The 20,184-nt window shown below is 56.5% G+C and overlaps 2 protein-coding genes across 3 annotated transcripts in view; one reads left to right on the top strand and one right to left on the bottom strand.

Annotated features, from left to right (window-relative positions):
• Positions 1–20,184, bottom strand: part of PC (pyruvate carboxylase) — a 133,379-nt gene that overhangs the window by 15,211 nt on the left and 97,984 nt on the right. The window lies entirely within an intron of this gene.
• On the top strand, positions 1,692–6,107 carry LRFN4 (leucine rich repeat and fibronectin type III domain containing 4). 2 transcript variants are annotated; one of them, XM_065408256.1, is made up of 3 exons: positions 1,692–3,070; positions 5,405–5,753; positions 5,880–6,107. In XM_065408256.1, exons 1-3 carry the CDS (start codon positions 1,692–1,694, stop codon positions 6,105–6,107), a joined length of 1,956 nt encoding a protein of 651 aa, XP_065264328.1. The 2 variants fall into 2 exon arrangements, with proteins under 2 accessions (XP_065264328.1, XP_065264327.1); XM_065408255.1 differs by having other exon boundaries at positions 5,405–6,107.

Raw genomic sequence — 20,184 nt, 5'->3', positions numbered from 1 at the left:
CTGCAGGGTGTTGCACAGGAAATGGAGTGCTGGCGGGCTCCCAATCACCTCCGTGTTACCCCCCTACGCCCCACTGCCCCTCCCAAAGCTGACTCCCAGCCCCCCTGATCTAACCACTGTACGTAGAATGTAAGTTCTTTGGGCCACGGCCTGTTAGGATTCCTGGCTTCTAGCCCCAGATCCGTGAGGGGAGCAGTGTCTGTCTAGTGGCTAGAGGGGGTGGGGGCAATGCTGGGAGACAGGATTTCTGGCTCCTTTCAGGAATAGCAGCCATATCTGCTGTCCAGAAAACCAGTTCATCCCCTTCAGCCCTCATCTCTCTTCACCCCTCCCGATTGCCTTGCCGGGAGGCGGGGGGGGGGGGGGGGGAGGGAGTAAGCTAATGCAGCAGTGTGTCCAGTGGGGAGGATGCTGGGCTCTGGGATGGATGTAGGAACCGGGTAGCTCTTTAAAAATTCAGTGGCTGAACTATCGACCTGGCTGGTTCCCTGTCTGTGGCAGTGGGCAGTGGTGGGGGCGGCAGGATTATGGGGGGGAAGGTGAGTGGCATAGAGAACACAGGCCTGGGGAGACTGGGGAGGGACCCTGTCAGCGAGGGAAGGAGGTGACGTGGGGAGCACAGCTGGAGGGGGGAATCTGGGAGGGATCCAAGTCATGGGGGAGACGACTGGCATGGGGAGTGCAGGCTAGAGGTGGGGAAGGGTTCCCAGCAGTGGGGGAGACCCCCTCCACTCCCGGGTCTGGGATAGAACTCAGCACTGATGACTCCCAGCTCCTCCTGCTCTAAGCTGCCAGACCTCACTCCCCTCCGAGTGCAGAGAACAGAACCACAGGGCTCTATAGGCCACAACAGAGACCATAGGCCCTGGATTAGTTCCTAAGCACTTCCTATGGTCCCAGCTCCTGGAGTCATGGGACTGTACTAGAACTGAAGCTTCCATTTCTCATCGTTGTGGTTGGGGAGAAAAATTGGAAAACAAAACCCAGGTGTAGCTGACCCAGCCATATCTGCCTGAGTCTGCAGATAGCCTGAGCCGATGGCTCCAAGACAGGGGAGCAGACCTGATCTCAGTGGGGTGTTCCCTCCCATCCCCACTGCTCTGGGGGTACGGTCAGTTCCACCCACCCTAAGCAGCCATACCCCAGTTACTAGGGGGCCTGCTGACAACCAATCCTCTCTGTGCAGCTGTCATTATAAATGGGGCCAGGCCACACTACAGGGGTGGGCCCACTGTTTGTGAGAGGAGCTACAGTGCAGGGTTGGGGGCCATAGGGGGTGGGGCTGCAGTGCAGGAGGGGGCCATAGTATGTGGGGGTTGGGCTATAGACAGTGTTTGGAGCAGGGTTATGATGCAGGGGGTACAGCCCTGGTGAAGGGGTGTGGCTATGGTGTGGGGGTGGGGCTATAGAAGAGGGGTGTGGCCACAGTGTGGCAGGCAGATATCTGATGCCGAGGGTACCGCCCTGGTGCCGGGGCGTGGCTGTGGTATAGAGTTGGGGCTACAGTGCAGGGGTGTGGCTATGGCATGGAGGTGGGGCTCCCATACAGGGTGGGACTATGGTATGAGGGGTGTAACCTCATGCCCCAAGCTGCCTATACCCCTAGACCACCCTTTCCCCATGTCCCTGCTCTTGGCTCACTCCATTCTCTGATCCCCTCTCTCCTGCCAGGCACTGCCCACCCACCAACCATGGCTTGCCTGCTGCTGGTGCTGCTTCTGATGGCAGGGACCCTGATGTCCTGGGTTGCCTCCTGCCCCTTCCACTGTGTGTGCCAGAACCTCTCTGAGTCACTGAGCACCCTGTGTGCCAACAAGGGCCTGCTCTTCATCCCAGCCAACATTGACCGGCGCACAGTGGAGCTGCGCCTGGCCGACAACTACATCCGCGTGCTGGAGCCCCAGGACTTCCTCAACATGAGCGGCCTGGTGGACTTGACCCTCTCCCGCAACACCATCGACAGCATCCGGCCCTTCGCCTTTGGTGACCTGGAGAGCTTGCGTTCCCTGCACCTGGACAGCAACCGGCTGATGGAGATCGGCGAGGAGGCCCTGCGCGGGATGCTCAACCTGCAGCACCTCATCCTCAACAACAACCAGCTGGTGAGCATCTCGGCCGCCGCCTTTGACGACTTCCTGCTGACGCTGGAGGACCTGGACCTGTCCTACAACAACCTGCGCCATGTCCCCTGGGAGGGCATCCGAGGCATGATCTACCTGCACACCCTCAACCTGGACCACAACCTCATCGACTCCATCATGGAAGGCACGTTCTCCGAGCTCTACAAGCTGTCCCGCTTGGACATGACCTCCAACCGGTTGTATACCCTGCCCCCGGACCCGCTCTTCGCCCGCTCCCAGATGGGCATCATCAGTCCCACCCCCTACACTGCCACCATTGTGCTGAGCTTTGGGGGCAACCCCCTACATTGCAACTGTGAGCTGCTGTGGCTGCGGCGGCTGGCCCGGGAGGACGACATGGAGACATGTGCCTCGCCGCCCCATGTGGCCGGCCGCTACTTCTGGTCGGTGCCTGAGGAGGAGTTCACCTGCGAGCCGCCCCTCATCACCCGCCACACACACAAGCTGTGGGTGCTGGAGGGCCAGCGGGCCACCCTGAAGTGCCGTGCCATCGGGGATCCCGAGCCAGTGATCCACTGGGTGTCACCAGATGATAAGATCATCTCCAATTCCTCCCGGACCATCTCTTTCCGCAATGGCACCTTAGATGTGCTGGTAACCACAGTCCGGGACGACGGCTCCTACACCTGCATCGCCATCAATGCAGCGGGTGAGTCCACAGCCCTGGTGGACCTCAAGATTATCCCTTTGCCCCATCGGGGCAATGGGAGCAGCGGCCCGGTGCCACGCCACGACCCGGGCTCCTCTGACATTGCCACCAAGACAGCGGCCAACACCAGTGACTTGGGGGTGGAGGAGAGGAGCGTGGAGGTATCCGATGTGACAGCTGACTCGGCCTTGGTGCGCTGGGCTGTAGACAAGTCGGCCCACACTGCCTGGATGTACCAGATCCAGTACAACTGCACTGTGGATGACACCCTGATCTACAGGTAGGGGGCGCCGCAGCACGGATGAGATTGGGGGAGTGGGTAGGGATGGATGGCATGGCACAGGAGGCTCTGGGAAGAGAAAGCATGCTTGGTCATGCCCCAGCCACACCACCGGACCACCGAGAGTCTTGAGTAGGGGTGTGTGGCTGCAGTGCATTGCATTATGGGCATTCTCCAGGGAAGAGGGTGTGCCTGGAACACATGGCATCACGGATTTTCTCTAACATGGGGAGTGGCCACAGTAGATGGCATTATGGGTATTCTGCAGTGTAGGGGGCATGGCTGGGCCACACTGCGTTATGGGTTGTTCTGACTACTTCAGGGAAGCAGAGAGGGCTTAGCTGGGAATTAGTCTCTCTGCTCGTGTGGCACACAGCTGCTAATCCTGCCGGGTTCTGAGTGCTGTGTCCAAGCCCAGAGGCAGCTGCCAGGGACTCCTGTACAAATAGCTCCGTGCCCCAACCCAGAGATGGCTGCATCTCAGTGCTGGGCGAGGGATCCCTGTAAAAACAGCCCCCATGCCCCAACCCAGAGGAGATCTAAATCAGCACCAGGAGCTTGTTGGAGTGGCAACGGCAAGTCCATTGGGAGCCAGACGATGGGGGTCGGGGGTGGAGAAGGCCATGCCATCCCAGCGGTTTAGGCTGAGACTATTAAACTTCAGGCTAGAGATGCGAGTAGGGGCTAGACATATGGGGGTGGGGGCAAAAAAAGGGCAGCAATGCCGGGGTGGGGCCAGATGTAGGGAACCTGCGTTCAGAACTGCTGGGGGAGGGGAGTGTGGTCTAGTAGTTAAGGCAGGGGACTGGGAGCCAGGACTCCTGGATTCTACCACAGCACCCTTCTCTGTGCCTCAGTTTCCCCCTCTCAATCGTTGCCAATTTAGACAGTAAGCCCTTCCCCTATTTTGTATGTAGAGGTGACTCAATCCAGGTCTGGAAGCCCCTATAGGGGAGGAGACTTTGTAGGGCAGAGGGCTCTTCAACCAGCCAGCAAAGGCAGATCAAGACCCAATGGCTGGGAGCTGAAGCTTGACAAACTGAGGCTAGAAATGAGGCCAAATTTGTAACAAGGAGGGGGATTAACGACTGGAACAGCTGACTCAGGGATGGGTGGATTCCCCAGCACCTGAAGGCTTTTCCAAAGCATCTACATGCCGTAGGAATTTAAGTCCCCTCTTCAAAAGTGAGGTGGGGTCTGCACCCCAGAGGCAGTGTGGTCTGTTGGTTACATCACTGGACTTGGGACCCAGAACTCCTGTATTGTATTCTTGGCTTGGCCACTGACTGACCCTGGCCAATGACCACCCCCAGCACCTCAGTCCTTTGCAAAGTGTTTGAGCTCCAGGGATGAAAAGTGCTGGATAAGAACTAGGTGTTCTTATGAATGATTCTGGGGGCCCCATCTTGAAACACCTTAAAGGGTCCTGAGTGGTAGGTACTGAGCAATGTTTGGAAACCCTTTTGGGGGTCTCAGTGTGCACCCCCCCAAATCACAAGTCACTTGAGGCCTGTTGTTGAAGCTGCGTGGGTGAGGGCCCCTGACACCCTCGCTTGGCCAGAAACGACAGAGCAGGAGAAAGACTGAATGTGTTGGTCGATCACAGGAGGACTGTGAGCCACCATGAAAACCAAAGCGATCCTAGGCTGGGTCAGGCGAGTGATTTCAGTTGAGGTAGGGACGCATTAATGCCATTGGACAAGGCACTGGGAAGAGCTCAGTGGGAACACCATGTGCAGTTCTGGTCACCTGTGTTCTAGAAAGATGAATCAAACTGGCCCGGTGCAGAGAAGGGCTCCCAGGCTGATCAGGGGAGAGGAGAACTGATCTTACGAGAGGAGACGGAAAGAGCTGGGCCTGTTTAGCCTGGCCAGGCGAAGGCTGAGAGGGGATCTGCTCTCTGAAAATACACCAGAGGGGTTAACCTCAGGGAGGTAGAAGAGCTACTGAAGCTAAAAGACAGTGTTGGCACAAGAACAAATGGGGACAAACTGGCCGGGAATCAACTGAGACTGGAGCTGAGAAGATTTGTGCCCAACAGAGAAGAGAGGGTCTGGAGCAACCTCCCAGGAGAATCAGTGGGGGGGGGGGAACACCCCAATCATTTGAAGATGGGGCTGGATACGTTTCTGACTGGGATTCCATGCAGGGTTGGGTTGGCTGCAATAGCAGAGACCGGACTCAGAGACCCAGGAGACTCCTTCCAGTCCTGGGTCTTATGAGCCGCAGATCTGGGGCTGGATGCAGGCACGGCTGGGACATTCCCCAGCCTGGGGGGATCAGCGGGGCTGCTCAGAGTGGTCCTTTCTGCTCCCTAAAATCTCTCTCTTTCAGGATCATCCCGGCCAGCAGCCACCACTTCGTGCTGAAGCACCTGGTCCCAGGCGTGGACTACAATCTGTGCGTCCTGGCCATCTTCGACGACGCAGCCACCTCTCTGGCTGCGACGCGCCTGCTGGGCTGTGCCCAGTTCTCCACACAGGAGGCGTACCCAGACTGCCACTCGCTCCACGCCCACTTCCTGGGGGGCACTCTGACGGTCATTGTGGGGGGCATTATTGTGGTGACCCTGCTGGTTTTCACTGTGGTCATGATGGTGAAGTATAAGATCTGTGGCAGCGCCCACTCTGGCATGCCCAAAGTCTCCAACATGTACTCACAGACCAACGGCGGGCAGCCGGGGGTGCCCAATGGGATGCTGCTGCAGCGGGGGCGTGGGCCGAAGGCACAGCGCCGGAGGGCGAGGGGCAAGCCCGCCCGGCAGGAGACACCAGAGCGCAGGACGGCAGAGGGGGTGGTGGCGTGCCAGGGGGACCCGCCGGACCTGGGGACCTCCAAGGCCAAGCGGAGCTGCTCGTTGGACATGGGGGAGATCTCCGCCAGCGCCTGCTATGGTTATGCCAAGCGGCTGAGCATCATGTGGACTAAGCGCAGCCAGTCAGTGCACGGGATGCTGGCCAGCTGCGCGGCTGAGGGGGAGGGCAAGAGGGGCGGGGCTTTCACCAGCGCGGAGGAGCTGGAGGAGAGCGTGGTATGACCCAGGTGGGCAGGAGCTCACCGCACTGGAGCAGCCGGCTGAATGCCGGGGAGGGGACAGCTGAGCCGGGTGAGGAGGGCCTCAAAGCTGACACGGTGACACTCTACTGGATGTGGTGACAGCTGACTGGACATGGCAATGCACAAACCACCCTGGTAGCCACCTCTCTGAGCCGGTGACACTCCAGCCAACGTGGCAAACCCTGATCTGACCTGGCGACACTTGAGTCAATGTGGTGACCCCTGATCTGACGCAGTGACCCCAGGTCTGACACCACCAGGCCAGGGCCAGCACAGCAGCACCCCCTCTGACGCTGGATTTTCCCCAGGGAGAATGCCCAGTTGGCCAGACACAGAACCTCACATGGCTGGGCGTGGGTTTGGGTTTTGCCATTGGACCTGGTTTGACTCGACATCAGAGGCAGGGAATGTCTGGAAACCCCTGGCTCTTCCTGCTGGCACCCCCACCTTGATGCATATGGTTTGAGACCCACAGACTGGAAAAGGAGAGTTAAGGGGGGAATCGGTACTGGATCAGAGAAGGGGGGCCTGGACAGGCAATCAGTACCAGATCAGAGAGGGGGTGGGCTTGGATGGGAGACTGTTACTAGAAAGGAGAAGGGGGGTCCTTTTCAGGGAATGGGCCCCAGATCCGAGAGGGGGTGCCTGGACAAGGAGTAGGCTCTGGATTGGAGAGGGGCCCGGATGGGGGATGGGCCCTGGATTGGAGAGGGGCCTGGATGGGGGATGGGCCATGGGTCCTGGATAGGAGAGGGGCCTGGATGGGGGATGAGCGCTGGATTGGAGAGGGGCCTGGATGTGGGATAGGCCCTGGATCAGAGAGGAGAATGGGCCCTGGATTGGAGAGGAGGCCCGAAGGAGAATAAAAACTGGATCGCAGAGGGTGCACCTGGATGGGGAATTGGTACTGGGCTGGGGGCTGGACAGGAAATCAGCGCCAGACTGGACAGGGAATCGGTACCAAGTATTTTATGTTTTGTTTTTGTTTTTAAAATCATTTGCCTAAATAAATAAATAACCCTGAGTCATTGAGGGTTCGAGGTCTGGCAATGGCCGGAGAGCCGCCGAGATCGGTTTGTGAGCACTGGGCGAGGGAGCCCGGTATAAACAGCCCCTCTGCCCCACTCCAGAGGCTGCTGCATCTCTGCACTAGGTGGGGCATCCCTGGATTACCAGCCTGCTGCAGCAACTCTGCCTGTAACCATGTGTAACTGACGTGGCGATGTGCCAGGAGCCCGAGCCCATGCCCTGAGAAGGGAGAGCTGCCCTGAGCATGTGTGTGTGTGGTGTGATGTTGTGGGTCGCCAACCCGCACTGGGTGCCTGGCAAGGGCATGAGATTGTGGGAGCTGGGATGGGGGGAGGGGCTGTGGGGAGCTGGACTGAGAGCTGCAGCTCCAGACCTTGACATTTCTACACAACAAGAATTACCACGGCAACAACAGCCACATTAAAGAGCCTGTAGCCTTGAAAGTGAAAAATTTACTGGGCGCAGCGTAGCTGGGGATGGCAAGGTGAGAGCGTCTTGCTGTGGAAGAGATGCACCCTCCTCCCTCGAGAGATCATTAACTCCTCCCTCCCCCGTGAGATCCCAAAGGTGCACGTGCACTCGGGACAGTGCCCCTCCCCTCAGAGCGATCAGCTCAGGCTCTCGGCAGACTCAGGCTGGTGTCATTGTGGTGGTTACACTCGGGGTAGCTCCCTCTCTCAGAGCGATCAGCTCAGGCTCTCCGCAGACTCAGGCTGGTGTTATTGTAGTGGTTACACTCGGGGTAGCTCCCCCTCTCAGAGCAATTGGCTCAGGCTCTCAGCAGACTCAGGCAGGCACTGGTCACACCTGGGTCATCTCTTCTCCTCAACAACAATGCCTGGGAGCGGTAATCCTACCACAATCACCTGACTCCAGGAGCTCGGGCCTTGGGTCTGGGCCTGTAGCACCAGTGCCGTTGCCCAGCATAGGAGCGGTGCCCGGCATGGGACACCCTCAGACCCCATAGCAGTCACCTGCACTCAGAAACCCCCCACACTCAGAGCACCCCTATCCCCAGGGTGCCAGGCCACTGCGTTGGCTCTTCCACCTTCCAGGTGCTCTTTGGAGCACAAGGGAAGATAAAAGCCAGGCACTGATGACAACAGGGGAGGGGCGGGGAGTAGGGTTAAATGGGCTCCGCCAGGGGGTGGAATCTGACTGAGGAAGAAATTGGGAGCAGGAAGCAGAATGGAAGGGGAGCTGGGGATGAGACGGCTGGTCAGGGAAGGAGTAAAGAAATTGGGGTAGGGGAGGTATGGGCATGGATAGATAGAGGGGTGTAGGGAGGTAGGGGGGATGGATGGATAGAGGGGTGGATTGAGGGGTGTGAGGGGTAGGGAGGTGGAGGGGGATGGATGGATCGAGGGGTGGGGAGGTAAGGAGGTGGATGGCTGGCTGGAGGGGTGTTAAAAGGAGGGAGGGGGATGGATGGATTGAGGGGTGGGGGGGTAATGAGGTGGAGGGGGATGGCTGGCTGGAGGGGTGTTGAAAGCAGGTGGGGGGATGGATGGATTGAGGGGTGGGGGGTGGGGAGGTGGAGGGGGATGGCTTGCTGGAGGGGTGTTGAAAGGAGGGAGGGGGTGGATGGATTGAGGGGTGGGGGGTAAGGAGATGGAGGGGGATGGCTGCTGGAGGGGTGTTGAAAGGAGGGAGGGGGAGGGAGATGGATGGATGGCAGGGAGGTGGAGGGGGATGGATGGATTGAGGGGTGTGGGGGGTAGGGAGGTGGGGGATGGATGGATTGAGGGGTGGGGGTAAGGAGGTGAAGGAGGATGGCTGGCTGGAGGGGTGTTGAAAGGAGGGAGGGGGAGGGAGATGGATGGAGGGCAGGGAGGTGGAGGGGGATGGCTGGCTGGATTGAGGGGTAGGGAGGTGGAGGGGGTGGATGGATCGAGGGGTAGGGGGTAGGGAGGTGGAGGCGGATGGCTGTCTGGAGGGTCGTTGAAAGGAGGGAGGGGGATGGATGGATTGAGGGGTGTGAGAGGTAGGGAGGTGGAGGGGGATGGATGGATCGAGGGGTGGGGGTAGGGAGGTGGAGGGATGGATGGATTGAGGGGTGGGGGGGTACGGAGGTGGATGGCTGGCTGGAGGGGTGTTGAAAGGAGGAAGCGGGAGGGAGATGGATGGATGGAGGGCAGGGAGGTGGAGGGGGATGGATGGGTGGGTCATAGACATGGAGGGCTGTGTTTGGGGATGACTCACAGGTGTGGTGCTGACTTTCCCCAGCCGGTGTGGGGTCCTTAATGAAACCCAATTCTGTGGCCTTGGCCCAAGTGAGCTCGGCCAGGCGGGGGGGGGGGGGGGGGGGGAGGGGGAGGGAGGGGAAGGAGCCTGGCAGACAGGCGGGGATTAGATTGCAAAACTGCAGGGCTAGGGGAGAGACTCAGACTGGGCTGTCAAAGAAGGCTCAGGAATGCAGGTGCCCAGATCAGTGGGTTTGAGGCATTAAGGGACTGCACATCCCAGCCTGAAGCTGATGGGCAGATTCCCAAAAAGCCGATGGGCGTCCCCTGCAGCACTCATAGGTTTCAAGGCCAGAAGTGCCCTTTGCCCCTCTCGTCTGGTCTGTATAACCCAGGATCTCCCACAGCCATTCCTGCCTCCAGCCCAGATCTGCTGGTCGAGCTACAGCACAGCTTTGGAACGTCCGATCTTGATACAGAGACTCCAGTGAGGGAGAATGTGCATGGGAATCGAGTCTGTCCCAGACACGAATGATTGTGGTTTTCTCTAGACAAGGGAAGACAGAGCTACAAACACCAAGCTAGTGTGCTCCTGTACAATAAGATTCCAGGATTGTCACCTGTCTGAGTGTCACTCGGAGGCCTAGACTGTCTGTGGAGTCAGTGTGAAGGGATGGAAGCAGCTACAAGCATGGCTGAGAGCTCTTCTGGTTCAGAATATCCCCAGGTTCAATGATCACCGGGCTTTGCAGCCTGCTACCATCCAGTTTTTAAGTTCTCAGCCATTCTGACATGACAAATGTGGTGTAACAGCCACAATAAGGCATGTATCCATGCCATACTAAGAGTTCTAGACCATTGTGAGATCAGAGGTAACTCAACCAATCACCACCCTTGCTCTACAGCTAATTTGCATGCAACAATTTCACTGATTGAAGGAGGGAGATTGCCCAGTTGGTGAATTACTTGGCCCAGCTACCACACCTGTGTGATGGCCTGGGCTTTCAGCTACTAGTATAATAACAATCCCTCGCTCTTTTCATCCCTAGATCGCCAAGCGCTTTACAAAGGAGGTCAGAATCATCATTCCCATTGAACAGGTGGGAAAACTGAGGCACGGAGAGGGAATGTGACTTGCTCAGTGCCACCCAGTAGGCCAGTGGTTGAGTCAGGAATAGAACTCAGGTCTCCTGAGTCTCAATCCAGTAGACTAACCACAAGGCAGTGCTGCCATCATCAGTTTCCCTGTCCCAGACGCTCCAAAAATCATCAGGCTGAGAGAAATCACAAGATTGTCTTACCAAACATGTGACATTATTAAAAATCCATCCAGGTTCTGTTTACATTCTGGGCTTCTTAGCTTCTAGTGGGAGACGGTCCCCTAGTTATTAGTGTTATGCCTGGCCTAATACTTCAGTATATAAATAAATAAAATGAATTAAAAGGGACTAGAGGATGCTGATTAGCAACATGGACCCTTCTGGAGACGGAAAACTGGTGGCTGAAACCACTCAGCCAGCAATCAAAAACCACAGTCCATTTGCCATTGTGATCATGTGTCTGTTTCGGGGCTACTTCCTGCTTTGGGACGCTGGATGATTTCTAGGTCTGTCCAAGGAGATGGGTAAATGTAGCTACCGGCTTCTATTTAACACCCTAGCTCTGTGCAAAATAAGTCAGCAAACTTGAAAATCACATCATTGGCGAGGGACTGTAAACTGGAAACTCCGTGAGCAAACAGCCCCACATTTGTACCACAGACTCCACCCCAGCCCCCTGTCCTGCATGGCAATTTGCAGGGGTATCAGACCTTGTGTGGAGATCTCAAGGTGTTTCAAAACCCTGCCCTTTCGTCAGACAGCCCGCAAGCTGGTTTCCCACAGGGACGGGTCTCAAGGTGGAGATGCTCCCCAGCCTCAGGTTCCCCATTGTTCATGTCATCCCTTTCTCCACTCCCGCTGCGCACCCTGCTACACAGTCCCCTCCTTGGAGTTTGCATCCAGCCCATCCACTTCAGAGATTCACAGACTTTAAGTCCAGAAGGGCCCCTCAGACCATCTAAGCTGAAGTCCTGCATGGCCCAGGCCAGAGATTGTCACCCAGTTATCCCTGCATGGAGCCCCATAACTTGGGTTTGACTAAAGCATCTCCCACTTGGGGTTTGAAGCCATCAAGATGGAGAATCCACCCCTTCCCTGGGGATTTTGTTCCAATGGATCTTCACCCGCACTGTGAAACACGGGGGCGTTATTCCTCAGTGGAAGGTCTCTGGCTTTATCCTCTAGCCATTGGTTCATGTTCGGCCTCTGTCCATTAGATTAAAGAGTGTTAAGTGTTTAGACACCATAATCAAGCCGCCTCTTGAGCTTTATTACAAGAAGTTAAACAGATTTAAGTGTAGGCCAACTCCAAGTTAGATCAGTCTAGCCATGTTGGCCGGGTGGGAAAAAACCACGCCTCTGACCCACAGCGGTGGTGACAAAACCCCCAGGGCAGACGCAGCGGGGGCCACGGAAAAGTGCTTCAGGGATGCGGGGCTCCTTCTGTCGACGGCCGCTGTGTCTGCACTAGGGGGCTCTGCCAGTATCGGCTCGGCAGCGGCCTCAGTCTCTCACTGGCAGGCTTTTTTTCCAGTCCTCGAATAATTTTTGTGGCTCTTTTCTGCCCCCTCTCCTATTGTTCAACACCCTTTCTAACACCTGGCCCCCAGAAGTGGCCGCTCCCCCGCGCCATATGCAGAGGTAAAATCCCCTCCCTGCTCCTACTCCCTATTCCTCTGGCTACTCAGCCAAGGGTCGCACGCGGAGCTCACGGTCAGTAGCTCATCCTCTATGACCCCTGAACTCTGTCCGGAGACACTGCTCTCCGGGATAGTCCCTGTTCTATAGGCACGGCTTGCGTCCCTTCGATATCTGACCTTGTTGCCTTTGGCGGCATTAAAGCGCATGGTGTTTCAAATGGCCGAGCAGCCCAGAGAGCCCTGGAGAACTGCCCTGTCCTCCGCGTTATTTATTGCGGCGATGTGCCACCCACCAAGGTTTACTCTGACCTCCAGATCACTGATAAAGTCATTGAACAGCATGGGGCAGAGAACAGGTTCTAGCAGAATCTGGAGTCGCCGGACGCTCAGCGTCCTTACAAATCAGCCCCCGCACCCTGCTCCTCTCCCTTCCCAGCCCTGCAGGGATAAGCCAGATGCCAATGGATCTCTCTCAACCAAAGGCTGCGTGGAAGGGACTGATGTCCCTCTGAGACCCACTAACAGGCTGCAGCATGGATCAATAATGCAGCACCACAGCAGCGTGGGGACAAGCCCTGGTTGGCACAGCATGCCAGTCACATCAAAATCCATTCGGGGTCGCTGGGAGTGCAAAGTCCCTGCCTGGCAGGCAGGCTTGGGGGGGATGGGGTGGCGCAGAGGTGAACAGGGCTCTGCACATTGAGGACGTCAAGATGCCCCCACTTGTGGGAATGGCGGAGAAGGGGCATGTGCCATGCCTAGCTGTGGTGCCCAGCAAGAGGGAATGCTGGAAATGGCGCTGGATGGGGAATCCTGGATTCTATTCCTGGCTCAGGGAGGAGGAGAGTGGGATCTATTGGTAGAGCAGTGGGGAGAGGGGTTAGAGTCAGGACTCCTGGGTTCTATTCCTGGCAAGCAGGGGCAGGTTCAGTGCCCATACCTGCTGGGTGACCCTGGGCAAGTCGCTTCCCTTCTTTGGGTCTCTGTTCCCCACCCGCCCCTTGATTAGCCCATGGCAGCTCTTTGGGGCAACAGCAAGCGGAGCATTGTAAGCCATCACCACACACAGACGGGGGAGGGCTCCTGGACAATTGCATTTTAACCCGCATAAATTTGTAACATGCTGTCCCAGTCCTGGGCTCCCACCCCCCAGCTCTGCCAGTGCCCCTCAATCCCAACCCACAGCCTCCTGCTATCCCAGCCTGGGCTCCCTGCTCAGTCCTACTGATGCCCCTCAATCTTGACCTGCATTCCCCTGCTATCCCAGCCCTGGGATCCCCCCTGCAGCTCTGCTGGTGCCCCTCAGTCCCGACCCACAGCCCCCAGCTAGCTCAGCTCCACTGGAGCGGTTTTCTGCTACGTGTACACACTCGCTTTGGCTCATGCATCGCTAGCACAGATCAGCAGCAGGGAACAAGGTCTCGGAGCCCCGTGGGCTGTGGATAAACTCAGAGGAATTGCAGCTGCGTGTGGCAGCATCTGGAGTGAATTGTGCTGGGGTCACATGGGGAGAACTGTGCCAGGCCTAAACAAACTACAGGTCCCTCAATCCCAACCCGCACCCCCCTGCCACTCAAACCCTGTCCCCCCTCCCCGATTTGCCAATGCCCCTCAAGCTCAGCCTGCAGTCCCTGCTATCCCAGCCTGGGCTCCCTTGGCCCACTCCACAGCTCTGCCGGTGTCCCTCAATCCTGATCCGCAGCCCCTGGCTATTCAAGCCCGGGGCTCCCCCCACATGTTTAAAAATAGCCTCATCTGTCAAGACACTACACAGATCCTCACCTGAGCTTCTGTCCTCAAAATACACAGCCAGCCTCCTCGGGGAGGGGGTACTCAGGAGTGGGGTCTAGTGGTTGGTACAGGGGGAGCTGGGAGCCTGGATGCCTGGGTGCTCATCTGTGCCTCAGTTTCCCCCAGGTGGTTGTGATGTGCGAGATGTAGTTACGATTCCCTGGGCCCTGCCCCATGACAGGCTCCTGCTGTCTGACTCCACTGGCACCAGGACAGGATAGGCGAGAGAGCCGGCTGAGCTTTGCAGGGTGTGAGGGGATGGGATCCCAGCCAGCCCATTGATACTGTGGGCTCAGCTATCCCCCTCCCCTCACTCTGCAACCCCAGTGGGAGGGCCTGCAGCATGGTGCCCTGCAGGGGGCACTCCCGCCTTTTTGCCCTGCCAAGCAGAGCTTGGCGAGATCTAGCCAGGGCATTGCCGCCTCAGTAGTACTGCTGCTCCCTCTCCAGCCTGTCAGCACCATGGGCGGGTCCCATGAATGGCAGTAGTCTGCTCTGTGCCTCTCTGAGCTCTAATACAGAGGGGAAACTGAGGCACACAGCTGGGGTGGGACTTGACCAAGATCACCCACCAGGCCAGATCTGGGGATAGAACACACGAGTCTTGACTCCCAGCGCCCTACAACCCACCATCTCTAACCACTAGCCCCACTCCTCTCTCTGAGCTAGGATAGAACCCAGGAGTCCTGAATCTCAGCTCCCTCTGCTCTACCCACACTGCCTCTCCAGCTTGAGACATTGATTTCAAGGCCAGAAAGGACCGTTCTGTGACTCTGGAAGGAGAGTGGTGGCTAGTGATTACAGCAGGGAGGCTGAAAGCCAGGACTCCTGGGTTCTACCCCCAGGTCTAAGAGGGGAGTGGTGTCTAGTGGTTAGAGTAGGATTTGAGGATTCTGATCATCCAGCCAGCTCAACCTCTGGGATATCCTAGCCCTGAGACTCACCCCCAGCCATTCCTCCATGTCACTCAGTGACTTTTGCTTATATCAACTCTTTCAACTCCAAGAACAGCACTGAGCCTCAGTTCACCCCTCGGGTGGCGGGGCTGGGAACCCCAAATCGGCCATGCCTAGGAGCTGATCCCAGAATCCTTTGGGGCTGGAGGCGCCAGCCCTACCCCCTTCTTCACTCCCAGCTCTGCAGTGCCTCGGCTAGCTGTCCCTCCAGGCCCAATTAGCCCACTCTAATGAAGCACCCTGGCTAAGCCCTTCCGCCCATGGCATGGTTTAATGAGGTGGTCTTTGGGAAAGGCTGGGTTTTAATTAACTCCGCTGCCGGACAGTTCAGCCCCTCCCCCACTGCCCCCAGGGAAGAGGTTGCTCTTGGGGGTCAAGGAGGGTTGGATTTGATTCACTGCCAGTTTGGGTCTGTAAGGTGGCTCCTCAGGAATAAGGGATGGATATTGAAAGGGGGAGAAAAGCTGCCTATAGTGCTTAGACAGCTGGGACAATGTGTACACCAACCATCAGACCCCACTTCCCTCCCACAGCTGGGGACAGACCCCAGGAGACCTGATGCCCAGCCCCCTGCTCTAACGACTAGACCCCACTTCCCCCCCAGAGCTGGGGACAGAACCCAGGAGTCCTTGCTCACAGACCTCTCCCTGCCTACTCTAACTACTGGACCCCCCTCCCCTCCCAAAACCAAGAACAGAGCCCAGCAATCCTGATTTCCAGCCCTTCTTGCTCTAACCCCTAGACACCACTCTCAGCACAGATATAACCCAGAAGTCCTGGCTCCCAGTCCCTTCCGACTCAGAAGATCAGACCCCACGCCCCTCCCAGAATCATAGCTAGAACCCAGGAGCCCTGACTTCAGCCCCTCTAGCCACTAGACCACACTTCCCTGCCAGAGCTGGGGATAGAACTAGGGTTGGGCACAGAAACTGTTTACCCAAGAATCCCTCGCCCAGAGCTGAGATGCAGCCACCTCTGGGGTGGGGCATGGAGGCTGTTAATGCAGGGATCCCTTGCCTGGTCTGAGATGCAGCTGCCTCTGGGGTGGGGTGAAAGTCTGTTTTATTGTGACACTTGTTACACTGCACAATAATTTAGCCTAGGAAGTGAAGCAGAGTCCTTTGCCCAGTTGAAAATGCACTGGGGATTTAGGAAGACAGCGTGGGATCTTCAGAGTGGGAATTTGGCTTGGACACCTGGGTTTACAGCCCAAACACTGTGAAAAATCCTGAAGGATCATTAATAACCACAACTGGGCAAAACTTCAATGTATATCTTATCTGAAATGCAGCCCAGCGCCCCCTAGCTTTACCCTGAGGCATCAGGGTCAGCACTCACTGCAAGGGGAGAGCGCCCCCTACTGAGCCCCCACCCTGCTCCCTGCAGCACAGCGCCCCCTGGTGCCACACTAGGGCAGTGGGGAGAGCACTGACTGTGATGGGAGAGCGCCTCCTACTGATCTGTTCACACCCTGCTCCCTTGGCAAATCCTCCCTGCAGGACTAATTCCCAGCTGTGTGGATCTGGGTTAGAACTTCACTAGCCATTCACTCCGAGGTGCCCAATCAATTTGCCTTCCCCCTCTGCTGCCCAGCCCAGGACCAATCAGGAAGAATTATTAACACCCAGCCCTGGCTGATGGGGCTGATAATATCTGAGGCCAAACTGCCCACTCCCTAAAGTCCCCTCACTCCCCCGGCCTGGGGAATATCTCTCTGTCCCGTTTGCTCCCTGGGAGAAAGGAAACACCTTAGTGATAACTAACTGCAGAATAAAGAGGAGGAAGGAAGTACCACATAATCCACCAGGATCAACCACAGCTGATCTAATCTAATCTAATCTAATCTAGAATTACTCAGCCAGAAAGGCTATGTATGAGAGAAGGAGTGCGATCTAGTAGATAGAGCATTAGACTGGGAGTCAGGACACCTGGGTTCTATTCCCAGCTCTGCCACCGACCTTGGGCAAGTCACTTCCCCTATCAGTGCCTCAGTTTCCTTTCCCACCAGTTGTCTATTTAGACTGCGAGCTCTTTGAAGCAGGGACTATTTCGCACTGTGTACCTGTATGGTACCTGGCAGAACAGGAGCCCGGTCTTGGTTGGGGCCTTTAGGTGCCACTGGAATAATCATCCAAGTGGCATGCTGTGTGCCTAGTGTTCCAGGACAAGCAGATACAATCCCCGAAGTACTGTCAGGATCGAGAGTCAAGCAGACTCTTAAACTGGAAGATGAGACATGAAGGGACTCAGAATGACATGATCTTAATACACGATGCCTCAGGCATTTACTAGAGCTCCATGCTGCTGGGATCTCCACCCCCATTTGCTTCTAGCTCCAATGTTTTCCAAGTTACACTGGGCCCTGGGGTGGTCTCAGGTGGCTGAAAGGAGCATGTGTGTGTGTGTGTGTTTGCATGCATGCCTGTGCCAGGGAAAAGAGCCCAGAAGGCAGCTGGAATGGGGTGGAGCTGCTTTCTCGGTGAAGGACGGGGACTGAAGGGAACATGGTAAACTCTCCTCCTCTTGTATCTCGGTTACTGCAACACCCCTGCTGTTCCCAACTTGCCCTGCTCACGTCTATTCAGCAGGTGGCTGCAAAGATCATCCTCCCAGCCAATCGCTTTGAGCCTGTCCCCCCTCTTCCTGCATCCCTCCACTGCTCCCCCTTCTCCATCACACCAAACATAACCCACTCCTCTTCCCTTTCAAGGGGCCAATCTCCACCCAACCCATCAGCTCTCATTCACTCCTGAGATGTCAGCTCCCACCTCCGATCAGCCCGAGGTGCCGGCCTCCAGCGCCCACTTGATTTACAATCAAGCCCCTTTGTGCTTTTGCCCAGGCTGCTCTGCACACTTGGGAGGAGCTGCAAACAGCCTCACTGGCCTCCTTCATACTCTCCTGTGCCGTGAAGCCTACAAACAATCAGCGGTTAGGCTGCTGGTGTGCAGAGACCACTGCCCATCCTGCTGCCCAGTGCTGGGCCATTGTTTCCTTGGGCTCCCCCGTCTGTCTGTATCCACCGGTCGGCTCTTGTCTTTGCCTTAGATTGGAAGCTCATTAGGGCAGGGGCCGTCTTTCTGTTCTGTGTTTGTACAGCGCCTGGCACAAGGGGGTCCTGGTCCATGTCACGTCCGCAATACAAACGATACCTCAGGATCACAATAAACTCCCTGTATAGGGCAATCCCAGCTAGATCTGACACGTGACTGGAATCCCCCTGCAACTGACGCTGCTGGCAGGTGCCTCAGGTGAATTATGGGCTGGAAACACGATGCGCCAGCAACCCGTGGACGTAATTCATGGCTGATCATGGGGTGTCAGGAACTGGGATCCCCTCCGCAGGCCATCAATGCCATGGGTTGTATATCTACAGGGGAAGTGACTGCAGGTTGTAGGCAGCCTGACAGTAGCTGTCAGATTCAATAGCTGAGATCCCCTTATGGCTTCAGAGCACTCCTTGGCTTTGAAGGAGAGGGGGAGACAGGCAGAAATAGAGGCAGAGGGTAAGACAGCTGTGATATTAAGTGGGGACAGGAAATGGGATATGGGGCCTTCCCCCTCTAGGGGGCATTGGCTCCGTTCCAACCCCAGGGCAGGGGAACTGGCTGGCTCAGGCGGCAGGGAATGAGACACGGGGCCTCTCCCCTCTAGAGGGTGCTCCCTCCTATCTGGATCCAGGTCAGGGGACCAGATGGCTCAGAGAGATAGTGACTAAAAATCAATTCCATCCACTCCATGTGGGTCTCAGCCCAGTTTCCCATCACCAAACCTCTCTCATACATGCTTGCCCTGAGCTACATCATGTTCCAATTTTCCACCTTGCTTTGCATGGTCATCTGATTGGGGGGAGGTAAAACAGGGGGCTCTTCTGAGCTTGTAGACAGCATGGGGCGGCCATTAGTCAGGAGTGGACTCAGATCTGTGCAGCGCCTGGCATAACGGGGCTCTGATCCTTGCTTCCATCAAAACGTAGAGAAATACCAGCAATCATTTCGCACCCCCACGGCCAAGCAGTAGCAGATTTAGAGGATCTGCAGGTCAGTTTCCCATCGAAGGAGCAATCAGTGAAGTCTGGGGGAACACGGTTAGTGTTGCTAGTTTATTTAGACTATACACAGCAGTCCTGGGACAGAAGTGGTTGCACATGGCATGCACGATCCCTTCTCTCAGATATCTCTGCCTACACACTAGTGCCTGACTCCCAGGGATCGACTGAGTCTCATTAAGGAGATTCAAGCAGGGAGCAAACTCTCCAACTGCTTGCAATAGCTCCCCACAAGAAGGAAAAGCACCATCAAACTAACAACAACGTGGCATTTGTTCAAAGACTGGACCCCGCTGGCACGCTGGGAACTTGTGAGACAATGTGCAACAGCACCACCTGCTGACTGCCTCAGAATACTAGCTGTCAGGACTCCAGCCTGCAAACTCAACAGGGGCTATGAAGGAGCAGAGTGAGTCAGTAGGTTGGGACCTAGGCATTGAGCAACAGACCTGAGTTCTAGTCCTAGCTCTGCCATTGACCTTGTGCCTCCGTTTCTTCTCCTGCCCCTTGTCTGTCTAGAATGTACATTCTTGGGGGCAGTGACAGTGACTGTGTCCATGGGGGTCCATGTGCAACATGGGGGCCTCAGTCTCAGTCTCAGTCAGGGTCTGTGCAGCACCTGGGACTCCTGATCTCAGTGGGAGCCTCTAGGAGCTACCATAATCATCAAGTGGTGGGAAAAATGCCCCGGTATGTTTTTTATGACCACAGGGGGTCAAGGGCTGCGTGTCTCTGGTCATCTGCAATGAGCCTCTGGCCAAGTGCTGTACAGACCTCGACCGAGCTTGAGGCCCTTGCTGTGCTAGGTGCTGCACAGACACATAGTGAAAGGCAATCCCTGTCCTGAATAGCTAAACAAAGTTTAGGAAGGGAAACTGAGGCACACAGTGGGGACGGGACTTAGCCAAGGTCTCACAGGTCAGGCAGCACCAGGAATGGAACCTTGGAATCCCGACTCCCACTGGACCATGCTACCCACTAGACCACAGGACCTTTCACTCAACCCATCCCCAAGCCTGATTCCTGTTCCCTTATGGAAGTCTAGTTCCTAAGCTAGAAAGGTTCAGGAGATACAAGAAAGCCAGGGGTGGGCTTTAATGGGTACAGAGAGGAGTCTGTCTCCCCAGTTGCCAGTGCCAGCCTATGTACCCACCTGGGCAAAGCAGTCACTACAGCCCGGCGAGATTTCGAACTGCCTGCAAAGTGAGACAGTGAGAAATCACTGGGCGCACGGGACGGGACGGCCCCGAACTAAACATATTGGTATACGAGGAGAGGTAATTTAGTGCTAACAGGCCAGATGGTGCCAG

This window comes from Emys orbicularis, chromosome 7 (assembly GCF_028017835.1).
Source record: "Emys orbicularis isolate rEmyOrb1 chromosome 7, rEmyOrb1.hap1, whole genome shotgun sequence".
Taxonomy (NCBI): domain Eukaryota; kingdom Metazoa; phylum Chordata; order Testudines; family Emydidae; genus Emys; species Emys orbicularis.
The sequence above is the reverse complement of the archived record's forward strand: the minus strand, read 5'-3'. Positions and strand labels throughout refer to the sequence as shown.